Consider the following 23,492-nt stretch of genomic DNA (forward strand, 5'->3'; position numbering starts at 1 on the left):
ATGACAGTGGCTATTACTTTCACTGATGTTTCTTTTGAAATAATTCTATAAATTGACAACAGAAAGCAGAACCAGTCAACAGACAGCTAGCAAGACATCTGTACGTTCTTTTTTACGGATAATGAGTCCAGGTTTCAAGCAATAGACGACTCGTGCATTGAGAAGATCACAGCCTGATCTGTACAAATGTGTGGTCCTTTTAACATAAAATCGTGGCCCGAAGGTGTTTTTGAGGTTGTCTAGAAAATGTTGATAGAGTGCACAAAATATTAATAGCATGGAAGTACGCATCCAAAGAACTCAAAAATACATATTTATCATTTTCAAGGGCCAGTCAATCAGATTCAGATTGATTCTCATTGTATTTCACTGAACTTCTGTCATTTTTAATAAATGAATAACACTCTTTTGAAATTTAAAAAATTATGAACAGGACATGCTTTCATAACTGACTGTTGCATGGAGTTCTGCCTTGACTAATCTGTTGAACATCTGTTTATTGTGTCACAGCACTTACTCTTATGTATGACAAATTATGTTTTTCTAAGCTCCGCAGTACCAATTTGGTAGTAGCTACAGATATTTCTCTAGCATTTTCAATTAAATCCAAAAGTTTATTCTGCCCTCCCTTTAAAGCGTCAAAGTACCAGATGCAGACTGAGAACACTTTTCAATTGCTTTTGCTTGACACATTGGCTGTCAGTGAAACAAATATTAAAGTCCTTTTTAGACACCTTGAAATAAACACAAAGACATTAACACTTTTAGGAGCATGGACAGTCTTCACAATCATTTCCAGTTTAGTACAGCTACATTGAAGTTTGGATGCAACTACAGGATCACTAAACAAATGTAATAATCCAGACTTGAATAACTTAGCTTATGTTTCACTGTATGATACACTAAATCAAGTTCACATACAGTGCTTTTTATCATACTCCTCTTTACTATTTAAGCTAACAAAATAGCTTGATAGTTTATTTGAACTTCCAGAACTACACTTTTTGTTAATTTCATGTCCCTTGTAATGTGAATGTTACCTCAGGTTAGTCTTTGACAGATTTGCTTTGCCCTCAAACATTTTTAACTTCGAACTAACTTGCTAGAGAATACTAATGGATTAAGAAGACTCCTAACCATGTTTGAATCAGACTGGAGATGCTGGAGGAAGCAGTGTAAATTAGAATCATTGGTTGTTGTTTTGGAAGCTCAAGCACTGCCAACATTCACAAAATTCAACATAACCAAATAAACTATATCAAAGACATTGTTATATAAAAAGAGTTTTAAGGTTATATTTATTCCATAAAATATAATTTGTAATAGACTTGGGCACAATAGAGACAAAAAATGGAGAATCATTCACCTAGGGTATAAGAAAAGAAAAAAACTAAAATGCTAGGATGCCCCCTATCTACATTTGCTCCTCTTCTCAAGCAATTCCAGTCTCTCTTCGCCTCCTCCTCCCAACACCATCCCATTCTCCCAGAAGCTTCCCACCATTTCACCTGAGTTTGCTTCATCTATCTTATTATTACACACCCACACTCTTCTCTTGCAGATTTCCAATTTTCCTATTCTGCTTCTTCCCTTCCTTAACTTACACCTCCTATTTCATCATGTACTGCAAATGAGTTCCCTCGACTGCATTGGGGTAAGCTCACTGTACAACATTCACAGCTCTCTCTCTCCCTGTGTGTGTGTGTGTGTGTGTGTGTGTGTGTGTGTGTGTGAGTGAGTGAGTGAGAGAGAGAGAGAGAGATTGCTTGAAACCTTAACTACTAGTTCAGTCTAATTTATGTATCTTTATACTGCTTAACTCCTTGCAAATATGGTGAGCAAAATTATGGTAAACTTTTACATTGTTTGTATTCCATCCACAATTTTCCACAATAGCATTAAAAGCAACAGTATCCAGGAAAAATACAAAGTAATTGGCATGTAGATGGAATAATTTGTCACCATAGTAGTGCTACAAACAACTACCATATGCTACTGGTGGTGCTGCAATTTATTTGTGTCATCTATACATAGTGCAGAGCTGCATGTTGTTAGGACAGCAATTGCTGTTGTGAGACTGGAAATAGGGTAGGGATGGGGGTACTGGAAAGAGGGTAGGGATAGGGGTGAGGGCACACCAGGGATATCTGATGTTGAGGGGCCAATTACTAGGCAAACTGTCATATAAAGCTATTGACAGACGGTAGACAGTGAATAAAATGTTTTTGTGTGAGCAATCAGATCGTAGTGGCAAACATGCACAATATTTTTAAAAAAGTCTGTGTTGTCATGGTTAGGTCTGCTGATAGATTCATAGCAGACCAGAAAGCTAGAAGAGCATCCCCCGGTTCTGCTCTCATGTAGTTCATTTTTACTCTGTTCCTAATATTACTATGTATGTTTTCTACTTACGGGATTTGAAAGCAGTTAAATACATGTAATTATACTGTTCAGTGGCTGTTGCATAAAAATTTTAAATTGAATATTCACCACCAAGAGTGTTCAGTGTAGTGTGGTCAAGACTTTCAAGGGACAATAATGACTAATATTTGCTGTTCGGTGTTTTCTACATAAGCAATAATTCTTCATCATCACTTCGTTTTCCATATAGACTGTACTTATAGTTTCTTATTTAATTATCAAATACATACAAAATCATATAAGGCTTGCATTGCAAGCTAGCTAGCAGTGAATTTAGTTATTTCCCTATTGATTTACATCCTATACCATTTAAACAGAAGTATCAGGATGTAACTCTAAATTGCTACATAGGATTGTCTTTAGAATCTGAAGTCAATGCAGGAAGGTCCTCAGTTTGAGATAAGGCTGTGCATGTTTATGTTGATCAAAGTACAAAGAAACAATATCTTAAATGAACATTATTGTTTCAAGTAATATTCTGAGTCTGGTGTAGATAATTGGTGGTGGGGTGTTGGGTTGAGTAGATTTGTGCTTTCATTTTCTGTGGATCTGGAATTATCTGTAAATATCTCAACTATTCTTCAGTAGAGAGTGGATCTGGAATTATTTGTAAATATCAGCAACATTTTTCAGTAGAAAGTTTTAGTTACTTAATTGAGTAGTTTGAAGTACATACAGGACATTTTACCCTTGTGGATGATTTATTTAACAAAAATGTTATCATTTATAAGCTTTAGTGCCATTGTGGGTGATTTGTTTTCTGTTTGAGATTGGTTTGTTTGATATTGTTTCACAAGCTATTTTCCAGCTGCACAGAAATTATGTGATACACAGATTGTCTTCACTTATGCAATATGTGGAAATGTGGCACATGTATGCACAAACTGTAGAAAAAATAGGTAAGAAGTTATTCCCATCCAAGTGAGGTATCATATTTGAATCAGCAACAGAACATAAATGTAGGTAATGTATCTGCTGCACTAGAATATGAGGCATATGAAAGCAAGGGAGAAACAATTGCAAGAAATAAGCAAACATAATGCCGATGTAAAGTTTCCTATCATTGTATATAGTTTCAAAGAAATCAGTAATTGTGTTTATCTTTATTCATATCTTTTTATACACAAGTATATTGTTTGATTGTTTAACTCGCATTTTCTCACACATTTCTCGAAGTACAGACTTCAGCAACAAACTAAATGTTATACAAAGATACCTTCTAATCTCAAAATTTACATCAGTAGTTGAACTTCTTTTATTTTATTACACAACTTTTTCACAAAATGTTCAAAAATGACTCATTTCCTTTCCCTTGCTGAAAAATAGCACTACTTTCCTTTCTCACACTTAACAGCAAAGCCACACCTATAACAATTACAATTCTTCTTATAACTATTGTTCTATTACATCATATTTGTTCGGACTGATTAATGAGTTTTCAGAGGTTGACAGAAATTGTGTAGGAGTCTGAAGCCATATATACACAAAGAGAACATGGAATAGAAGAATATTAAGGAAAATTCTGTAATAATTTATTAGTCTTTTCCTGCTCAGTTAATTTGTAGAGAGCAGGGAAGAATGAAAAGAGAGAGAGAGAGAGAGACTACAGGGGGAAAAAGCAATTGAGGAATGTATAGGATAATATATAGTGAATCTGTGATGCAAGAAATGACAGAGAAGCAAACAGTAAGTTGTTCAAGAAATAAGAAATGCTCTTTGAGGCAAATATGATGGTAAAGAAGACAGAAGCACAGAGGTGGAATGATTATAAGTTGAATTGTAGGCTAGCAGTTGGTGTCAGAGATTAATGTACACATTTTTTTTTCCTGCAAGTGAATGCACCACCATTTGACTGTATTGCTGCTTATTTAATTACAAACTAGGCTTTGGCCTTTTATGCCATTTTCAAGTGATTGAGGTTTTCCCTCATCAACATATATTGCAGGACCTCAAGCTCAAAATTAGCCATAAATTAAGAAAATTATGGCTCCCCATGAAATGCCAGATGTAAAATCATCATCTTGTAAAAAGATCAGTAAATAACAGTAGGACCACATCATATTTAGTGAAAACAGGTTAACTTGGTATATAAAAGATGAACATTACAACTCAAAGACATGGGTAAAAACAGGTTTACTTGGTCTATAAAAGATGAACATTACGACTCAGAGACAAGTGTTCCTCTTTTATATACCAAGTAAGCTTGTTTTTATTAAATATGATATGCTCCCTCTATTATTTACTGATCTTTTTACAAGATGATGATTTTACATCTGATATTTTGTGGAGAGCCAATATTTTCTCAATTTATGCCCCATTTTGAACTTAATGTCCTGCAATATATGTTAATGACATAAACTCAGTCACTTGGACATGGACTGAAACCTAGGTCATAATTATATAAACAACAATACAGTCAAATGGTCATATGTTCATTTAAAAATTCTTGTATGACCATTCTCAGCAACATCAAAAACTGTTTAATATACACATAATTTAACTGAGGCATGACAGAGCACTGTCAAAGATTATATTAAGTGTATACTTCTTTTAGAATTCAAGTTTGTTTTCTCTAATCTTATTCTTTCTTTCCCTCTTGTTATCGAACTAAAATGTGTCCTGTAACTTGTTTTCATACTGACTGTTGATAACTCCATCACTATGGTTATTAAACCTTTTTTCTACTTTCCCAAAAGCTATAAATTATGATTTGATCATGATTCACAGATTCTGAGACCTATTGAGCACAGAACAAACCAGGACCAGGAGATTTCTGCATGAACCTGGGATTATGAGAGATGTCTCTTAGTCCCAGATTTGTACAGAAGTCTCTTGATCCTAATTTATTCTGTGCTCAGTAGATCTCTGAATCTGTTTTTTCACATATAAATTAAATCCATGAATCTTTCCAGTGAAGACTTCTAAATGAGGCTTTTGACACAAAGCCCAACATAAAGTGTCAACCACCTTTCCAAGAGTTAGCTGCTTCTCGTTGTTTGTGAGTATAGTGTTACGTCAGAGATACCATCTGTTTTCTCCATTCTTTGTCCACAGCCTGCATCACATTACCATTCACCTCTTTGATTTGTATTATGAATTCCACATCTGTGCACATTAACGTAACCTACTCTTCTGCTCTTGTTAGAGCATTCCATATCGTAATGAGCTACAGTTCCATATGAATGTCGTTTCATATCAGGGTTGCTATCATGTCTTTTCCTTAAATTGTTTATTTTTGGAAGATAGGCCTATGGATGAGGTGATAGATATGGGCAGCATCTGCATTTTGACAACTTCTTTTCTTAAATATCTCCTGTCTGTGGCATTGACTCACAACAGAATCTACAGCTAATTCAGTGTTGATGGACAGTTCTCTCAAAATGACAACAGATCTCACTTGTCCCCAATAAAATCCCTCAGCTCACATACTTTATCCATCCATAACACTGATCCTTCCATGCTGTTTAGAAGCATCCACCAGGAACAAGTCATGTGTGATTGAAATTGATAGTACCATCAAGACATAGATGTAGGTGAAATATGTGTCTCGTTCTTCCATCTGGTTCACCGCATGAATCACTGAAGTTTTCTTTCTGAATGTAGGTGTAGTCAAGAACTTATAGCTTGGGACATTACTGTATAATGTATGTGTGGCTGTTTCTGCCATCTCAGACTTTTGCAGATCAATCAAATAAGCTGGAATAATTGGGATATGATGATGATGGTCTGTTCCAATATTATCTCTAATTTGTTCAAGTGGCCATGCTTTCCTCCAGTATATTCTCTTGCATTTTAGTCCTGTTGTCTGTTTTTCTGTCTGTCTCTTAATGTCATCATGTTTGCAATTAATGATCCAGTGGTTAATGTCACTGCTTCTAGATTATTGGGTCTTGGGTTCAATTCCCAATCAAGTCAGAGATTTTCTTCACTGGACAAATGGGTGGTTGTGTTGTCCTAATCATATTAACTTATCATCATCAGTGCATGTGTCTCTGAATTGGCATCAAGTAGAAAGACTTGTACCAGGTGACTGAACAACTCCAGATGTGGGTCTGATGGCTAATAATGCCATTTGATCATTTGCTTCAGTGTCATTCTTCTCCAGTTCCACAGTTTTAGATGTCTGTAATGACTGATTTACCTCCTTGTCTTCTGTGGCTGCTAAATTTCATATACATGCCATAACAGTTTTCCCTGATTTGCTTGGGTTTATATTTTTCTTATTTTTGCTTTCCAAATTTTAATGTTTTCTCCATTACTAATGTGTACATTTTTTTATTTATGCCTTTACCATTTTTATTTATTCCTTACCAGCTAGTCATCATTAATTTCCTTAGTATTGTGAGAATACCATATTTTGCGTATTGGTGTTCACTGCTGATTGCACCATCTTTATAGATACTACTCTAAAGAAAATTATTCTTGGAAGTTCAGTTATCTGAGAATGAATGTTGAGGAATAATTATCATTGCAGGTTACATCAGATGGACAGGTAGTATTTGAACCAGCAGGAAGGCATACAGGTAATCCTGCTGCTGACTATTCTGAGGGAGCAAGTCATGTCTTAGCAGTTATACATCAAATACTAAACCACCACCGGACACTAGAACAGAAATGGCATGCGAAGAAAATCAAACTTCATCAGCGACTTGCTTTAAGACTTTTTCAAGAAGATGTCAAACAGGTAAGCTTTGATTTGTAGATGCTGAATTATTATGTAAACACACACACACACACACACACACACACACACACACACACACACACATGCATGGACTTAAGCAAAGCATTTGATTCTATAAACCACACAATACTGCTGGAAAAACTATGGTGTTATGGCATTAGGGATCTGGAACTCTCCCTCATTAAATCATATCTCAGTAACAGAAAGCAAACTAAGCTACAATGGTCAAAAGTCACAGTTACTGAATGTCACTAGAGGTGTTCCGCAAGGATCAGTGCTTGCGCCATTACTGTTTATAATATTTATAAATGACCTGCCCAGCAATATTCCATGAAAATCTGTGCTTTACGCAGATGATACAACTTTCATCAATTCAGGGAAGGACATAAATAAACTGAAGGAACAAAGTAAAAATTTTCTCAGATTATCTAATATGTGGTTCGAAGCCAATGAGTTAGCTATTAATTATGAAAAGACTGTAAGTATATCCTTCGGCTTATCCAATGCTGATATTGAGTACACTTCTACCAAACTTCCTGGCATATACTTAGATACGAAATTAACCTGGAAAAGTCACATAGACAACATATCTCGAAAGCTTTTGCGAGTTATCTATCTACTGAAAAAATTACGCACCTGTGTTTCTGAAAGCCTGCTGATTGATTCCTATTATGCATTCTTTCATTGCCCTGTCAGCTATGGTATTCTTCTATGGGGTAATTCTCCATGGTCCAGGAAAATTTTTATTTTGCAGAAGAAAGCCATCAGGAGCATCTCTGGGATTACCAAAAATAACATATAGGTAGGTCATACTTCAAAGAATTACAGATAATGACAGTCCCTTCTCTTTTTATATACAGCTACCTTTTGTACATAAAAGAAAACTTTAACAGTTACAACCTTAGGCAGTCCGTTCATAATCATAACACTCGTCAAACATTTAAGATAGGTATACCAAAAACTTGACTCAAGAAAACACAAGACAGTTATGAATACATGGGAATAAGGCTTTTCAACACATTACCTGTGCAGGCACATTGTGTCTCTCTTAATATATTTAAAAGTAAGACTAAAAAATGGCTGAAAGACAAAGCTTTTTACAGTGTTAAAGAATTTGAAAACTCTTCAAAAATAGACCTGACTTACGAAACAACTTGCAACTCTGTTTGTACTTCTTCCTAAGCTTTTTTTTTTTTTTTTTTTTTTTTTTTTTTTTTTTTTTTTTTTTTTTTTTTTTTTTTGTCTCTGTAATTCCACATTTAACTGTTAAACATTTGGAGAAATCCTAATGTATGAAATGTATTCTTTTATTATGCACATTCTTTAAGATGCACACTTTAGTTATGTGGGACATCTTTATGTATCAAATGTAGAAAATGTATGCTTTAGCTTTGTGTGATACCTCACAATAGTTATGTTTCTTAATATGTAAATTGTACATTACTCATGATGACATCGATTGCATGTAAATGCTTAAAGATGGATAAATAAATAAATAAATAAATAAAACAAATAAACGCAACTTACACACACGACTGCAGTCACAGGCGACTGAAGCCACCAGAGATTATGATGTAAATCCTTAATGAATGTTAAGAATTGCATTATGCAATACACATTTGTAATGGTATATTTTAGTAGAGATTGATTTCAGTCTAGGATCAGACCATCATTGGCTCCAAAAACTATCTCAGCTAGCACTTGCATAATTGCAATAACAGTTATCAGATGGAAATTGTTCTGTAATACAGCTAATATCAGTGTCAGAAAAATGTACATCTGATAACTGTTATTTCAGTCTCAGAAATGCTTAGCTGGGATGCGTTTTGGACCAGATGATGGTCTGATCCTAGCCTGAAACTGATTGTCTCTAAAAAAACATACACCATTGCAGTTGTGTATTGCATAATGCAATTTCTAACAGAAATTAAGTTTTCATTGAACGTGTGTTTTACGTGCTTTGGAATGAATGTAATGTCAGTGCATTGTAATTACTGGCTACTACTTTCTGAAACATGTAAACAAAAAATGTATGCAACTTCCACTTTCCATTTGTGTTTTGTATTTATCTGTTTGTAATTCTGTTGGTGTGAAACTGGTGTTATTTATGCACAGCAGGTACAAAAATTGACCAACAATCACAATGTGTAAAACTGCTATGTGGCTCATCAAGTTTGTTTAGGTGGAAATAAATGCAAGAGTTTCATGAATGTTTAGAAGAGAGTTATTCTGAAAATAACCTTCATTAGACTATAAATAAAAAATATTTAAAGCAAATTCACGAGAACAATTGTAAAACTACTACTTCATATTGTTACTATAAATGATTGCTACAGGACTATAGGGTTACCAATGATATTTAACAGGCGAACCAGTTATGATAGGGAGTAGTAAGCTGGATTTGGTTGTGACAAAGCCCATTTGGTTTCCCATTGGGCAATTTTATTTACAAGAAACACCTCACAGCCAGAACTTCAGCAGTTTAGAAAAACGAACAATTTAAAACTTTCATGATTAAAACTGGTAACTCATATTGGAACTACCTTGCAGTAGATGGTAATGTTTGCTATATTTTATAAATTATATATTATAATAAATTTTATAATCAGCAACGAATGAGGCAATAACAAAATTAAGTGGTACCAGAAAGGACCTTGAAAGAACATGACAATCTAAGATACAGAAAGAAGTAAAAAAACATTTATAGCAACACTGTGCTGTTGACAGCTAGCATAAGTTTCCCAATACAATTACCACAGCAATTCATGTGATGGATCAAATACAATACCTGGGCCAGGAAGTGCTCGCATGCATTCCGTGTGCCTGTTAACATGGAGACTCACAGCGCAGCCCAGTCATCTCCTGCACGCGGCTGATATCTCAGCCCAGACTGAGACAGCTAATTTCTGCCATGTTGTTGCTGTTCAAGTCAGAAAAACACTCCCTCTCTCGCCAGTGTACTGCTGTCCACTACGCAAGGAACAGGGACTGGCCTCTTCCCATGTAGCAAGTGCTGCCTGATTAGAGGAGCATAATTGCACATCCTCCCCACCGAAAAACTCTTAAAGTATGATGACACAACAAAATTTACACAATGTTAAATAAAAACAGTATATATCAAAAAATCCAGGCAATCAAAATGCCTTTTCTGATTAATTTTGATATTAATATAAACTTTAAAATAAAATTGATGAAAACAGTAAACATTTACTGTTCCAAATAGACCATAGTCTGAGACACAGAGGCCCTTAATACCCCCAGAGTTTTGGGATCCCATACCAGGATGGGAAAGAAATTTTATGATCTCTGCAGCACCCTTAAAACTGTTGCAGCAATTTGCTTGCAACCCTGTCAGCAGCACTGTGAGCAAGACCAAAGTTGTGAATTCAAACCCTATATCTGAGCTTGAAGGAGGTTGATCATCTCCCAGTATTGTACCTTCTCTGCTTAAATAGTATGGATAGATCTCAAATTCGCCTGGATTTGTACTGATGAACCCTGTGCATAAGGAGATTGTTAATATTCCATAGGTTGACCCAGGGACAATTGAGCTTAAAAGTAAGCATGAGGGCAACTGGAATTTGCTTATAGCCCTTATGTACCAGGTATTAAAAGCAAAGGCTTGCCAATTCAAGGTTTGAATCTAGAGAGAATGATCACAGTGGCAGTAAGCTAGAATAATATGGTGTGGTAGTTGCATGTGCTGTACCCATCCCACGAAAAACCTTGTGGAACATTTTGGAGTTCAAGGCAGTGGCATTAACAGAAACCAGATACTGGGGGTGGGGGCAGATTGGGGGGGGAGGTTGGGGAGGGGGGCAACCATACTAAATGTGGACCGCAAGTAATGAGTAGTACCCCTTGCAATACTCTCTCATGCGGGTACTAACCGACAAAAATGCATAAACGCAGCAACACAAACCAGTGTTATTGGAAACGGTGTTTAAAACCCAGGAACAGATCATCAAATTAATGTAAATCTTCTCAATTGGGGATTGTGCTATAGTGGATGCCAGTAAACCTTGGTGATTATTCATTGCAGGCTTACTCATCCCACAAAGCTTATATTTCTGGACCAACATTGTAATGTCTTTGTACATCCCCTTGCAGAACAAATTTTCTCTGATATTTATCATGGTTTTCAACACACACAAATGACCATGCACCAGGTACTCAAAATAATCTGTAAATATAATGGAAATCTAATTGAGGGCACCATAATCTTACCATCTTGGCCTTAATGGCTATCCTGACACCATGCCATATGTTTACCCACTCTCAACTTATCCTTAATTATCTTAAACGTGGGATCCTCATCTTGAAATATTCTCACATCCTTTTATAATTGCAAGAGGAGCAAGTTCTACAATGTAAAGTTGAACCAATTGTCCAGAAGTTCCAAAGATATTCGCTAATCTGGTATTGGTCCTCTCCCTCAGACATACAGCTCAAGGTATCCGTCACAGTACTCTATGAACTCTGACAAGCCGTATCTTAAATAGAAAGTTGCAATGGTAATGGCCCATCTGGCAGTAAACCTGATATTCCGTGATCTACCAAGTACCCAACTACCCGGAACTTTTCCAGGGCAGGAAGAACTGCTACTGTGTCCCACTCATGAAAAGAATACTTGCTTTCGAAGTCAGATAAGGCTGGTGGCACATAAGCCACCAGATGCCTGTGCATTGGATATTCCTGCAACAATAGTGCTGCAACAATGGGCAGAGATGCAGCAGTTTAAAGGACAAACTCTTTCGAGAAATATGGAATTATCAGGACTGGCTTACTGGCTGTGGCATTTTTTAAACTCTGAACCTGGGTTCTTGGGACTCATCTCATTGGAATCTTTTTTCCATTTTCCTAAGTTCACTCATGGGGCATGCCAGCTAGCCAAAATTTGGTCATTTTACAAATCCCATCAACTGGATTCAATGCCTCAATTTACATACACGTCAACTGGTGGAACATCAAGCTTCACTAACCATTGAGATAGAAGAGCTGTCTGAATCCAGGAGAACGCAAACTGATTCCTCATTAATACTCATACAAATTAAGGGCACCTGAGGAATTGAAACACTGACTATTTTATTACACAATTACCAATATTTGGTATAAAAGTGCTAAAAATTTACCATACTGATAAATCAGTCTGTATCCTTAGTATTTCTTGGTGTATGCCATAGGGCAATCGTAAATAGTTTGAGTGCATTCTTGATCATTGATAACACTATTGGGTGACACAATAATCTTTCTGATTAATAGTGTGGCATGCTGATTTGTTTGTTTGTTGGGTGAGGCAGTATAACACAACCCTACTGACGGTAGATTTGCTCCCATGTTAGTATAAGAAACCTATGTCTCATCACTAGACATGACTCTGTTAAGCAGGCTTTCTCCCTCTGCAGTGTAACAAAAAAGAGAAATCGTATTCTGTTGAATGTGTCATTTCGATAGATAGTTTTATCACAATGGTATGATTTAGTGTTGTGACTGTTACATTGCCCCTTTGCTTTCCTTGTTACATACAGCTGGAGGTTACTTTCTGAACAGCACTCATATGTCATTCTCCCACTTACTATTTCTTTAGTTTTTCTTTAACTTTTGGTTCACCAAATCTCAGTCAGCTTAATTCATAAGTATTTGGGCAAGCAGTCTGCATACTTATGGTTTGTTCAACCTATGCAAAATATAAGAGGTTATCAAAAAGTACCCATTTGAAGGCCATACAGTTCAGAATTGGTATGTCAATCAGGCAAAATCACTGTGAGCCCTGAGGCAATCATCCCACCAATGCACCAGGTTGAAGTTACCCCTTTTGTAAAATACTGTATTCTGATGCATGAAGAAGTGCATAGCTGCCTACTGCACATCCTTGTCTCAAGGGAATCCGTGAGCCTTCCAGGCCTTTTTTAAGGGACCCAAGGCAAGATAATCACATGGAAAATGATCAGGGTTGTAGGGTAGGTGCTCAAGTGCCTCCTACTAGAGTTAGCATAACTTTTGCATTATGGCATTAGCAATATACAGACTTGTGTTATCATGAGGCAGCAGCGCCCCTTGGCACAACATTCCACAATGGTGGTTTTTGACAGACATGCTGCTCCATACATATTCTTCATTCTCCAGTGGATGTCTACTCGTGTTTGTCCTTCGGCAGCTAAGAAAAAAATAACAGCACTTTGGTCCTATTTTGGACACGTTTGTTAATAATGTCACCATAGTTTACATTTCTTCATTTACTGCATGCATGTCAGAAAGACATGAATGCACACTAATCCCTTTCCTAAATGTCGGTGCTTTTATACCTACATTGGGGTCATGTTACATTGCATACATGCTGCAGCAAAATGGAAATGTGTTGATCACCCTTTATAAATAAAAATAGAAGTAGCTGGTCAATGTGGTGGAATGGTAGTAGCCTTAATGCCAGAATTATTGGATATTGTTTGCCTAGTATTGTGTAGTTTTGCTTTACAGGAAATACTGTACATATGTGTTCATTACTTCTAAGGACCAGTTTTATCAATAGTTGGTTCAAACAAGGAACAAAACATAATTGCTATTTACCAGGCTAGGCTGTCACCATTGCTGACCTCCCTACTGCAGCAGTCTGTCTTTGGGGTACAGCCAATTCCCTCCACCTCTCCATGCATCAGTTTTGTACAAAGTGGGTCTGTACTCACCTCTCTCTCTGCTTCTCTCAGATAGAGCAGTAGACAATATGAACCAATAGTTAAGTCTCTGTATCCTGTTTTGTTTGTGCTGTAATGTAGTCCAATGTCTAATTTGTTGCATCTTCCCACACTGGTCTGTTACGTGAAAGCCTCATTATCTCTGCTTCCATTTGCAACTGTTTGCTGTAATAAAGCATCCATCTTCAGTTTTGCTCCACACACTTCCCTACAGTATCAAACTGACAATTCCTTGATGCCTTCAGGTGTATCCCATGAACCAAACTCTTCTTTTAGTGAAGATGTACCATAAATTTCTTTCCTCCTCATTTCAGCTCAATACTCATTCACTAATTACTAGATCTACTCATTTAATCTTCAGCATTCTTCAGTAGCACCACATTTCAAAAGCTTCTGTTGTCTTCTTGCCTGAACTTCTTATTATTCACATTTAACTTCTGCACAAGGCTACATTCAGACAAATACATTCACAAAAGAATTCCTGTCTTTGAAATTTATATTCATCGTTAATGAATTTCCCTTTTTTCATAAATGCTTTTCTTGCCAGTCTGTATTTTGTACCCTTTCCAGTTTGGCCATCATAAGTTATTATGCTTCCCAAAACAGCAACTTGTACTCTACTGCTTTTAATGTCTCATTTCTTAATTCAATTCCCTTGACATAACCTAATTTAACTCAGCTACATTCCATTACCCTTGTTTCACTTTTGTTGACATGCATCTTATAACCTTTTCTCAAGACATAACCTCTTTTGTTCAACTGCTCTTTCAAACCTTTGCTGTCGCTAACAGAATTACTATATCATTGCAAAGCCTCGAAGTTTTAATTTCTTCTCTTTGAAATTTAATTTACTTTGTAACTTTGTCTTTGGTTTCCTTCACGGCTTACTCAGTATACAGATTGAATAACATCACAGATAGGCTACAACGCTGTCTCACTTCTTCCTTAACTACTGCTTCCCTTGCATGTCCTTTCAGTCTTATATGAGGGCTATTCAGAAAGCAGGGAATGTTTTGGCATTTAAAAAAAACTAAGTACAAGAAATACATTTTATTATATACATCTGAAAGAGCGACTGACATACTACTTTCCTACATAGTCACCAAATACACTGATGCACTTATCGTAGTAATGGACAAGCTTTGAAAGACCTTCGTTGTAAAATTCTGCCACCTGAGACTTCAACCAGTGGGTCACACCTGCCTGGAGTTCCGTACCGTCATCAAAGCGCTGCATTGCAAGCCAGTTCTTCATCTTGGGAAACAGTCGGAAGTCGCTTGGTACAAGATTGGGGCTGTAGAAAAATTTCCCATCTGAATTAATTAAGGAGTTCTTTAGTGCGGTTCGCCATGTGAGCTCAGACATTGTCATGCAAAAACAAAATTTTGGATGTCAGCTTTCCTTGGCATTTGTTTTGAACTGCTCTTCTAAGACTGTGAAAAGTTTGACAGTACCGGGCAGAATTTATGGTTGCTCCATGTTTGAGAAAATCAATAAGAAGCACACCTTGCCTATCCCAAAAACTTTTGCCATCAACTTCCTTGTTGACAAGGTTTGCAAACATTTGCTTGGTTTTTCGGGGGGACCTTGTGTGCGCCCACTCCATGGACTGTAATTTTGTCTCGCAATTGATGTGTTTCATCCATGTTTTGTCACCGTTTATGATTCCATCCAGTAATGAATCACCATTTTTGTGGTAAGCCTCCATAAATGTCAATGTTGCCCCCATTTGCTGTTCTTTATGGTGCTGTGTAAGCATTTTGGGCACCCACCGTGCACAAAATTTGTGGTAGCCTAGCTTTTGAATGACAGTTTCAAACAACAAAGTCCGTGAAATTTGTGGAAAAGAAAGCAAAAGACCCGTTATGTGAAGCGATGGTTTTCATGAATCGTTTCATCAACTTTAGCGACAAGATCATCAGTCACAGTGCTCAAGCGTCCACTCTTCTCTTCATCGTTAACGTTAGTTTGGTCATTTTTAAACCGAATGCACCATTTCCAGATGGAACATTCACCCATTACATTGTTTCCATACACTCCGCACAATTTACGAAAATTTCTATAGGTTTTAGGTTTCTTGCCAACAAAAACTGCATCACAGACTGCACCTCACAACTGGCAGGATTTTCGATTGCAGTGCACCTTTCAAATTTAAATATAAAAAAAAAAACCCGATGTGCAGAGACATTCCCACTGTCACAGTTGGATGCCGACTGAGCTGCCGAGCATGCACATACCAAAATATATGCAATTGGTGCGTGTCTAGCAGCATCAGATGGAAATGTTCCCTACTTTCTGAATAGCCCTTGTAACTACAGCCTGTTTTGTGTCCAAGTTGCAGATAATATTTTTCTCACTGTATTTTATCTCTGTTACCTTCAGAACTACGAAGAGTATATTGCACTTGACACCTGTTTTATTTATAGTAAGTAAAACTAACAGACAAACTGCAAAAGTATCTGCTGTACATGAGTAATATGTGGTCACATCATGTTATGATAATTTGTTTTCACTTGGCTCTGTATTTGAAGCTTTGTTGTCAGGTTCTTCCTTTCTATTCTAGGTCCTTGACTGGTTGGCAAACCATGGAGAAGTTTTCCTTCGAAAAAATGTTGGTATAGGACGCAACTTACAGAAAGCACGTGTTTATCAGAAGAGCCATGAACACTTTGAAAATGTTGCACAGGTAAGTTACCATGAAATGTACTGCATGTAAACTTACATAACCTTCAATTGCGTTTGCATCTCAGATCAGCAGGGGATGGCTGCTTATTTTATGTAAGAATGGTATATATTATTTTTGCAGTTTTTTACCACCTTTCCCCTTGCTCTCATTTTTCTCAAAAATTGCTTTGGATTGTAATGTGCACATTATGTATATCAAAGAATGTTTAAATATGAAATATAGCAGAAAATAGTTTATAATGCAACAGAAGTTGGCATTATTTGTATTTTGACCTTCTTTCTGAATTATTCAACAATAATGCCAACATTGTTTAGAATTACATTAACGCTGACACTTGCTGTCAGATGTGATTGTGTATCAAGTGTACTATTTTGTATTTAAGGACACAACATGTTGCCCAACTATTCTGTAAAATGTTGTGTGATGGAATCAGCTCTTATACTCTTCGTTGCTAAGAAGGAGATATTGAGACTCCTGTAATCGACGTCCACCAGAATCCAAAATTTCTGTGTGAATTCTCCATTTATGATTGTGAAATGTCATTTTACAAAAGTATACGAACTATACTAACATGTAAAAATTTACAGCATAAACCAGTTGTGGATGATGGTTTTGTTTTCTTTATGAATCATGTGACAACTAAACATCTAATCAACGTTTTAGAAATTGATCAAGAAAAATTTAAGGAAACAGTGGAAGTATTCAATCAGGACTACTAGACAGACATGCGTGTGCAATCAGAGAGATGGAATATACATAGAGATGCTGTGACTCATTGTTTAGCACTCTCTGCGGTGCCATCCTGTATAATTATTTGACATATCTTTGGGAGTGATTTTGTATGATCTACTAAAACGAGGAACTAATATGGCGTGCAGCTGGCATTTGGCTGAAATGGGAAAGCAGTTACAAGACATCTATCACTCGCTATGCAATGTGAACCTTGTCTTGACTGCCAGATTTATGAAAGTACTCGTAAAGACTGTAGCCAAATATTTGTGACAAGCAAGACTATGAATATGACTGCTGCTCATTTCACTCACAGCCATTTAAGCTGTACCCCTAGATTCCTGCCTAACCACACCCTCGGAAATTGCAACATATTCAGAAAAAAGACCCATTCAAATATTTGTGACAAGAAAGAATATAAATTTCACTGCTAATTGTCTCATTCACAACTACTTCATGTTTTGAAACTTCCTGGCAGATTAAAACTGTGTGCCGGACCGAGACTCGAACTCGGGACCTTTGCCTTTCGCGGGCAAGTTCTCTACCAACTGAGCTACCCAAGCACGACTCACGCCCTGTCCTCACAACTTTACTTCTGCCAGTACCTCGTCTCCTACCTTCCAAACTTAACAGAAGCTCTCAAGCGAACCTTGCAGAACTAGCACTCCTGAAAGAAAGGATATTGCGGAGACATGGCTTAGCCACAGCCTGGGGGCTGTTTCCAGAATGAGATTTTCACTCTGCAGCGGAGTGTGCACTGATATGAAACTTCCTGGCAGATTAAAACTGTGTGCCGGACCGAGACTCGAACTCGGGACTTTTGCCTTTCGTGGGCAATGAATCCTCCCAAAACTAGCAGGTGAGGGATGTCACAAGGCTGGTATCCAAATACCAGTAAAAAGTGGTCGTGGCTATGTCATTTTAGTCACTCGTCACTATGTGCTTGTTTTGAAAATGCATGTGGGAAGTTGCAAATAAGCAGTTTCTGAATGCCGTTTCAAAATTACTCCTAATGTTTGGAAAGTGTATAACTGCACATCCAAAAGTAATAAAACTCTGAATATATCTTATTTAAAGTGTGTACAGTTTACAAATATTATCTGTTACTCATTTTGTACATTTGTGTTGTACACCAGCACAGGAACACCTTTTTTCTGTTTAACTTTATGTGAATATGTGGATTTATTATTTTAACTTGGATTTCATAATTTCCTTATGCATTGTTAGTTACTATGCCCCTTTGTTCTGACTTTCAAAAACATGGTAGAGTGTTGCTCAAAAGTTGGTTCAAATGGCTCTGAGCACTATGGGACTTAACTTGAGGTCATCAGTCCCCTAGAACTTAGAACTACTTAAACCTAACTAACCTAAGGACATCACACACATCCATGCCCGTGGCGGGATTCGAACCTGCGACCGTAGCGGTTGCGCGGTTCCAGACTGTAGCGCCTAGAACCACTCGGCCAACCTGGCCGGTGAGGGTTGCTCACTTTGCTTCAGTCTGATCATGATGTTGTCACTCTATGGTATTCTCTTTCAATGTAGTTCATTAGAGATAGTCCATTTTCTCAGCACTGCAACTCTTGCTCTATAATAAGTGCAACTCACATGAAATTTTTTGTCTCTCAGATACCTATGTTTGTTGAGGGGAAGTGTCGTCATGTAGTAGAACTGTTCAGTCATAAGCAGGCACACACAAGAGAATTTTAATGAGCTAGCTGTTGAACAGGGCACATCTTTGTCTGCAGGGATGGTAATACAGTTGCAGCTTTACTGTAGACCCTTCAGTCCATAAAACTTCATTTCCGATGGTGTAGAAATAATGGATTTTAATTTGGAGAACAGATATCAAAGTGACTGACGTGGCACATATGTAATTTGCTCATCCTTGAACCCTTGCTTGGTGTATTATGGGCTTGCAGTCATGTATGAGAACAGTGTTGGACCCATTTCTGTAAGACCCTCAATTGTCTTAAGCCTTTAGACAATGGGTATAGGTTTCCTAAAGCCAACTGTTGCAAGTAATGGAGAGTTCTTAGCATTCAGAGAGTGCTCTTTCAAGACCTTGCTGAACCAGCTTATGTTCTGGAAGTGTTTCTCTTGATGTCAGTGAATTTTCATTGATGAGTAAGTAACAAAGTAAATTATGAGAAGTTCTGGTAAGAGGCAGACCTTGCAGAGGAGTGGAGTTGCTGAAAGATGGGGAATAACTAAAAACATAGTGGTTGAAGAAATCTATGAAGAACCTGTTGGGAGGAAAGTAGTTATCCTACATATATAGTAAGTGATTAAGTCAGAAATTACTATTTCCAGCAGTGTTTCTTTCTGTTAAGATGACATTTGTGATCCTTAGGTATCAGCTATGTTATTTTCCAAGTATGGAGAGTTAACATGAAATTGCAGATATATTTCCTCTCATGGATGTGATCTTGTATTGGCAGATTTGATTTTTTAAAGGGAGTTTGTCATGATTAATACCAGTAGGATGTTATTTTGTATTTTATCTTGGATTTCATAACTTCCTTATCCACTGTTAGTTACTATGCCTTGGGATAATGAGCCAGTAGCTAACAGGAGGAGGTGTTTGCTGTAGGAACACGTTTCATGAAACTACTGAAAGTGAAAAAAATGGACATCTTGTTTCCTCAGAAACTGTTTAACCCTCACACATTTTTACTCTCATCCTGAGACTTTGGTTACCTTAGACTCTGAGGCCTTTAGTTCCTTTTTTTTCAGTAGGTAAAGTGGAAACTGTCAGCAGTGTATTGTTAAATCAGAGTCTACTTGGTTGCAACCAGATTTTTACAGGGCTAATGTCAGTTCTGTCGATGTTGTGGCTACTTGCTGCACAGGCAGAGTGAGGTTAGTAACTTACTTTAAGACTATTTCATAAAGACAGGGTGCAGAAAATTGATCCAACTTTGCCAATTGTTTCTTTCATAAATGATGTAGCATGGAAAAATTGTGTGCCATGTGCATCACCAGGACCAAATGGATAATCCTACATCTATATGATGATTCATTTGTGGGGATGAGTGTAACATGGGTTACAAACTGCAGTAGCAATAAGCATTTTTCACAAACAAATAATCACCATAAGAAGCAGTATGTGGTAGAATGTGCTTCATTGTAAGATAGCTGTTCCATGACTATTTCCCTCCCTTTCATTTAATTTGCCTGTGCTATGATTGACTGATTTATCCAGGCATATCTAAGAATGTGCCTAATGATGCTGTCTATAGCTCTGATGAACTTTTTCTGTCCAACATAGCACAGAGGTTGTATAAGTAAAGGATTCCTGGAGACATTCACTTTTTTTGCAAAAAAATTCATAGTGTTACAACTTTGTCACCAGCCAACATTATTTTTGTTTTTAGTAGGAAATTTATGAAGACATATCAGTAATTTGCCAGTGTGCTTGTTAAACAATTTGCAAAACATATTTTGAGGAGAGAATAAATGTTTTACTTTGGTGCAGCTCCTCTAGTGGTGTGCTATGGTGCTGTGATGCAGGGTGTCTCTCTGTACCAGGGCTGCACAATTGTATCTGCAAATAAAAAAACAAATTAATTTTTCAAGGTGGTATTTCAGTTTTTATGACTAACCCATGTAAGGTGAACATAAAAGGGCAGAATGTATTATAGTCATGGTTTATTAAGTAAAGAGAAAGACAATAGGGTAAACTCATATCATGAATTAAGGACCTTTTTTAGGGGATGACAATGAAAGCAACACAAGTAAAAATTACCCTGCTGTATAATAGTTGGTCTCTTAGGAAAGGAGAAAAATTCCATAGAAGACAGTATTAGCTTGCTGCAAATGTTCAAGGGCATCATTTCCTAAGGTTTTCTTTTTCTTCAGTAATTGTTTGTTGGTTGTATGTTTGTCCATAGAAAGGTGAGGTACAAAATCAAACAGCAGCACTGTTTAACTGTAAAGGTGTTTCTCTGTCAGCTTGCCTTTGTTTGTGTCAAGAGAAGATGATAACACTGACCTCCTAATCAATGACAGGTAGAGGAGAGGTATTGTGCTGGTGGTTCGGAGAGACCAGCATGATGTTTGCACTCCTCGCTGTTTCAAGATGGAAGCAGAGTTGAAGGCACAGGAGTCAATCAGAAAGTAATGCCCCCTAAATTATTTCTCGTTTAACTTAGAAGGAAACGTAGTGCAATTTACACAACTTGTAGCTAGAACTGTTGTGGATAGTGGTCTCGGATTCAGTTAAATTTCCATCCCTCTCAACATTTTTATAGTATTGCGGTAGGAAAAACTGCTGTCTCTGTTCCTCAGCCAGTAACACACACAGTTTTGCAGTCCCACATAAACATAATGTTTAGGGCAGTCTCAGCAGTGTGTCAGCCACTCTGCTTTCGATCAGCCAATATCACTCTCCCAGTAGCTTCTCTTCAGAAACAAAATGAATGTCTAAATGTTGACACTGTATCAACTGCAGCAACCCAGTAACATTCCTAATCCTTTCATGAATGTGACTGTGGATCTTGCCATCAGTTCTTAGGAATTCTGTGACAGTCTGGGTGAGGATAGTGGAATGCAGCTGAATTAAATCAGGCGATACTGAGAGAATTAGATTAGAAACTGAGATACTTAAAGTAGTAGATGAGTTTTTCTATTTGGGGAGTAAAATAACAAGATGATGGCAGAAGTAGTGAGGATATAAAATTAAGAGTGGCAATGGCAAGAGAAACATTTCTGAAGAAAAGAAATTTATTAACATCGAATATAGATTTAGGTGTTAGGAAGTGTTTTCTGAAAGTATATGTACAGAGAGCAGCCATGGGTGGGAGTGAAATGTGGATGGTAAACAGTTTAGGCAAGAAGAGAATAGAAAATGTTGAAATATGGTGCTACAGAAGAATGTTGAAGATTAGATGGGTAGATCACATAACTAACAAGGAGGCACTGAATAAAATTGGGGAGAAAAGAAATTTCTGGTGCAACCTGACTTTAAGAAGGGATCAGTTGATAGGACACATTCTGAGACATCAAAGGATCACCAATTTAGTATTTGAGGGAAGTGTGGGGAGTACAAATCATAGAGTGAGACCAAGAGATGAATACAGGAAGCAGATTCAGAAGGACACAAGTTGCAGTTTAAAAGCAATCTTAATGAAACAAGTAATTATCAGATCTTAGACTTTATTGCCCCATTGACAATAAAGTCATTAGAGATGAGGACACCCATGGACCCAGGAAGGAAAGGAAAGAGAATTGGCTGTGACATTTTCAAAGGAACATTCCTGGCATAAACCCTCACCAAATTAGGGGAACTACAGAAAACCTAAATCTGTATGGAAATTTGACCCACCATCCTCTTGAATGAGAGTGCAGTGCCCTACCATTGTGACATCCTGCTTGGTTTTTGTACAAACAAGAGAATAAACTGGCATAGTGAGAGAATATCATAAGGAAAGGGCTCCCTTGTAGTTTCTTTGTATTCTTGTTTTTTTATTTTAATAATGCCATTGTTCGTAGATGCTTTATTTGGATTGGTTGTGCCATGAACTGAATTAATTTCCACATTATGCACATAATTACTATACTAGAATAAGATTGTCATTTTGAAGTTGACCTGTGTGTACAATGGCTTAATTCCAGCAGGAAAACTTTGACTTTACAGTGATCCCCTCTTACTCTTCTAGTATCTCCCCATTTTTTGTGTAATTCTCATTGCTCGTTTGACTGTCTATTAGTTTATTGAAGTCAGCCTGACTTAACAGTTAAGTAAAAGGTACACAGTTCATTAATTAGTTTTTCTAAAATACGTTATAAAAATGGAACAGAGCAGGTTCCAGATTCGCATTACTTGCAAAAATAGTGCTGTTCATTTCTCATTTCTTCTCAATGCAAAGCCAAAACATAAAAAACAACAACGACAAAATACTCCTGAAGATTCCGCTGTATTTGCTCTCTTGGCATAATGAGGGTGGCTTTATCTAGCAGCTGTAAACTAGAAACAAGTGACAATTCCAGGGTGAGGTAGATCGTATGCGGTTGTTGCTCAACTCAGTCCTGTACAAAACTCCTCATGATCTCGACTCCCTTCCCGTTGTAGTGCTCTCTTGCACTTTCCCCCTCCTCCTCATTATCCTCCTCCTTCTCCTTCTTCTTCTATTTCATCATCTTCTTTTCCCCATCCTTCCACTATATCTACATCTGTACTCTGCAAACTGTGTGAGGTGCATGGCAGAGGTTATATCCCAGTGAACCACTTATTAGGATTTCTTCCCATTCCATTCACATGTGGAGTGAGAAGGATGAT

At 37.2% G+C, this 23,492-nt stretch overlaps 1 protein-coding gene across 1 annotated transcript in view; it reads left to right on the forward strand.

The window, feature by feature from the left end:
- The window catches only part of LOC126188056 (kalirin), a 2,181,516-nt gene that overhangs the window by 935,136 nt on the left and 1,222,888 nt on the right, over positions 1–23,492 (forward strand). Inside the window, exons 16-17 of the mRNA XM_049929493.1 lie at positions 6,896–7,105; positions 16,361–16,483. Of these exons, the coding sequence (XP_049785450.1) occupies positions 6,896–7,105; positions 16,361–16,483 (333 nt within the window). The remainder of the gene's footprint in view (positions 1–6,895; positions 7,106–16,360; positions 16,484–23,492) is intronic.

The sequence above is a fragment of the Schistocerca cancellata genome, chromosome 5 (genome assembly GCF_023864275.1).
Source record: "Schistocerca cancellata isolate TAMUIC-IGC-003103 chromosome 5, iqSchCanc2.1, whole genome shotgun sequence".
Lineage (NCBI taxonomy): Eukaryota > Metazoa > Arthropoda > Insecta > Orthoptera > Acrididae > Schistocerca > Schistocerca cancellata.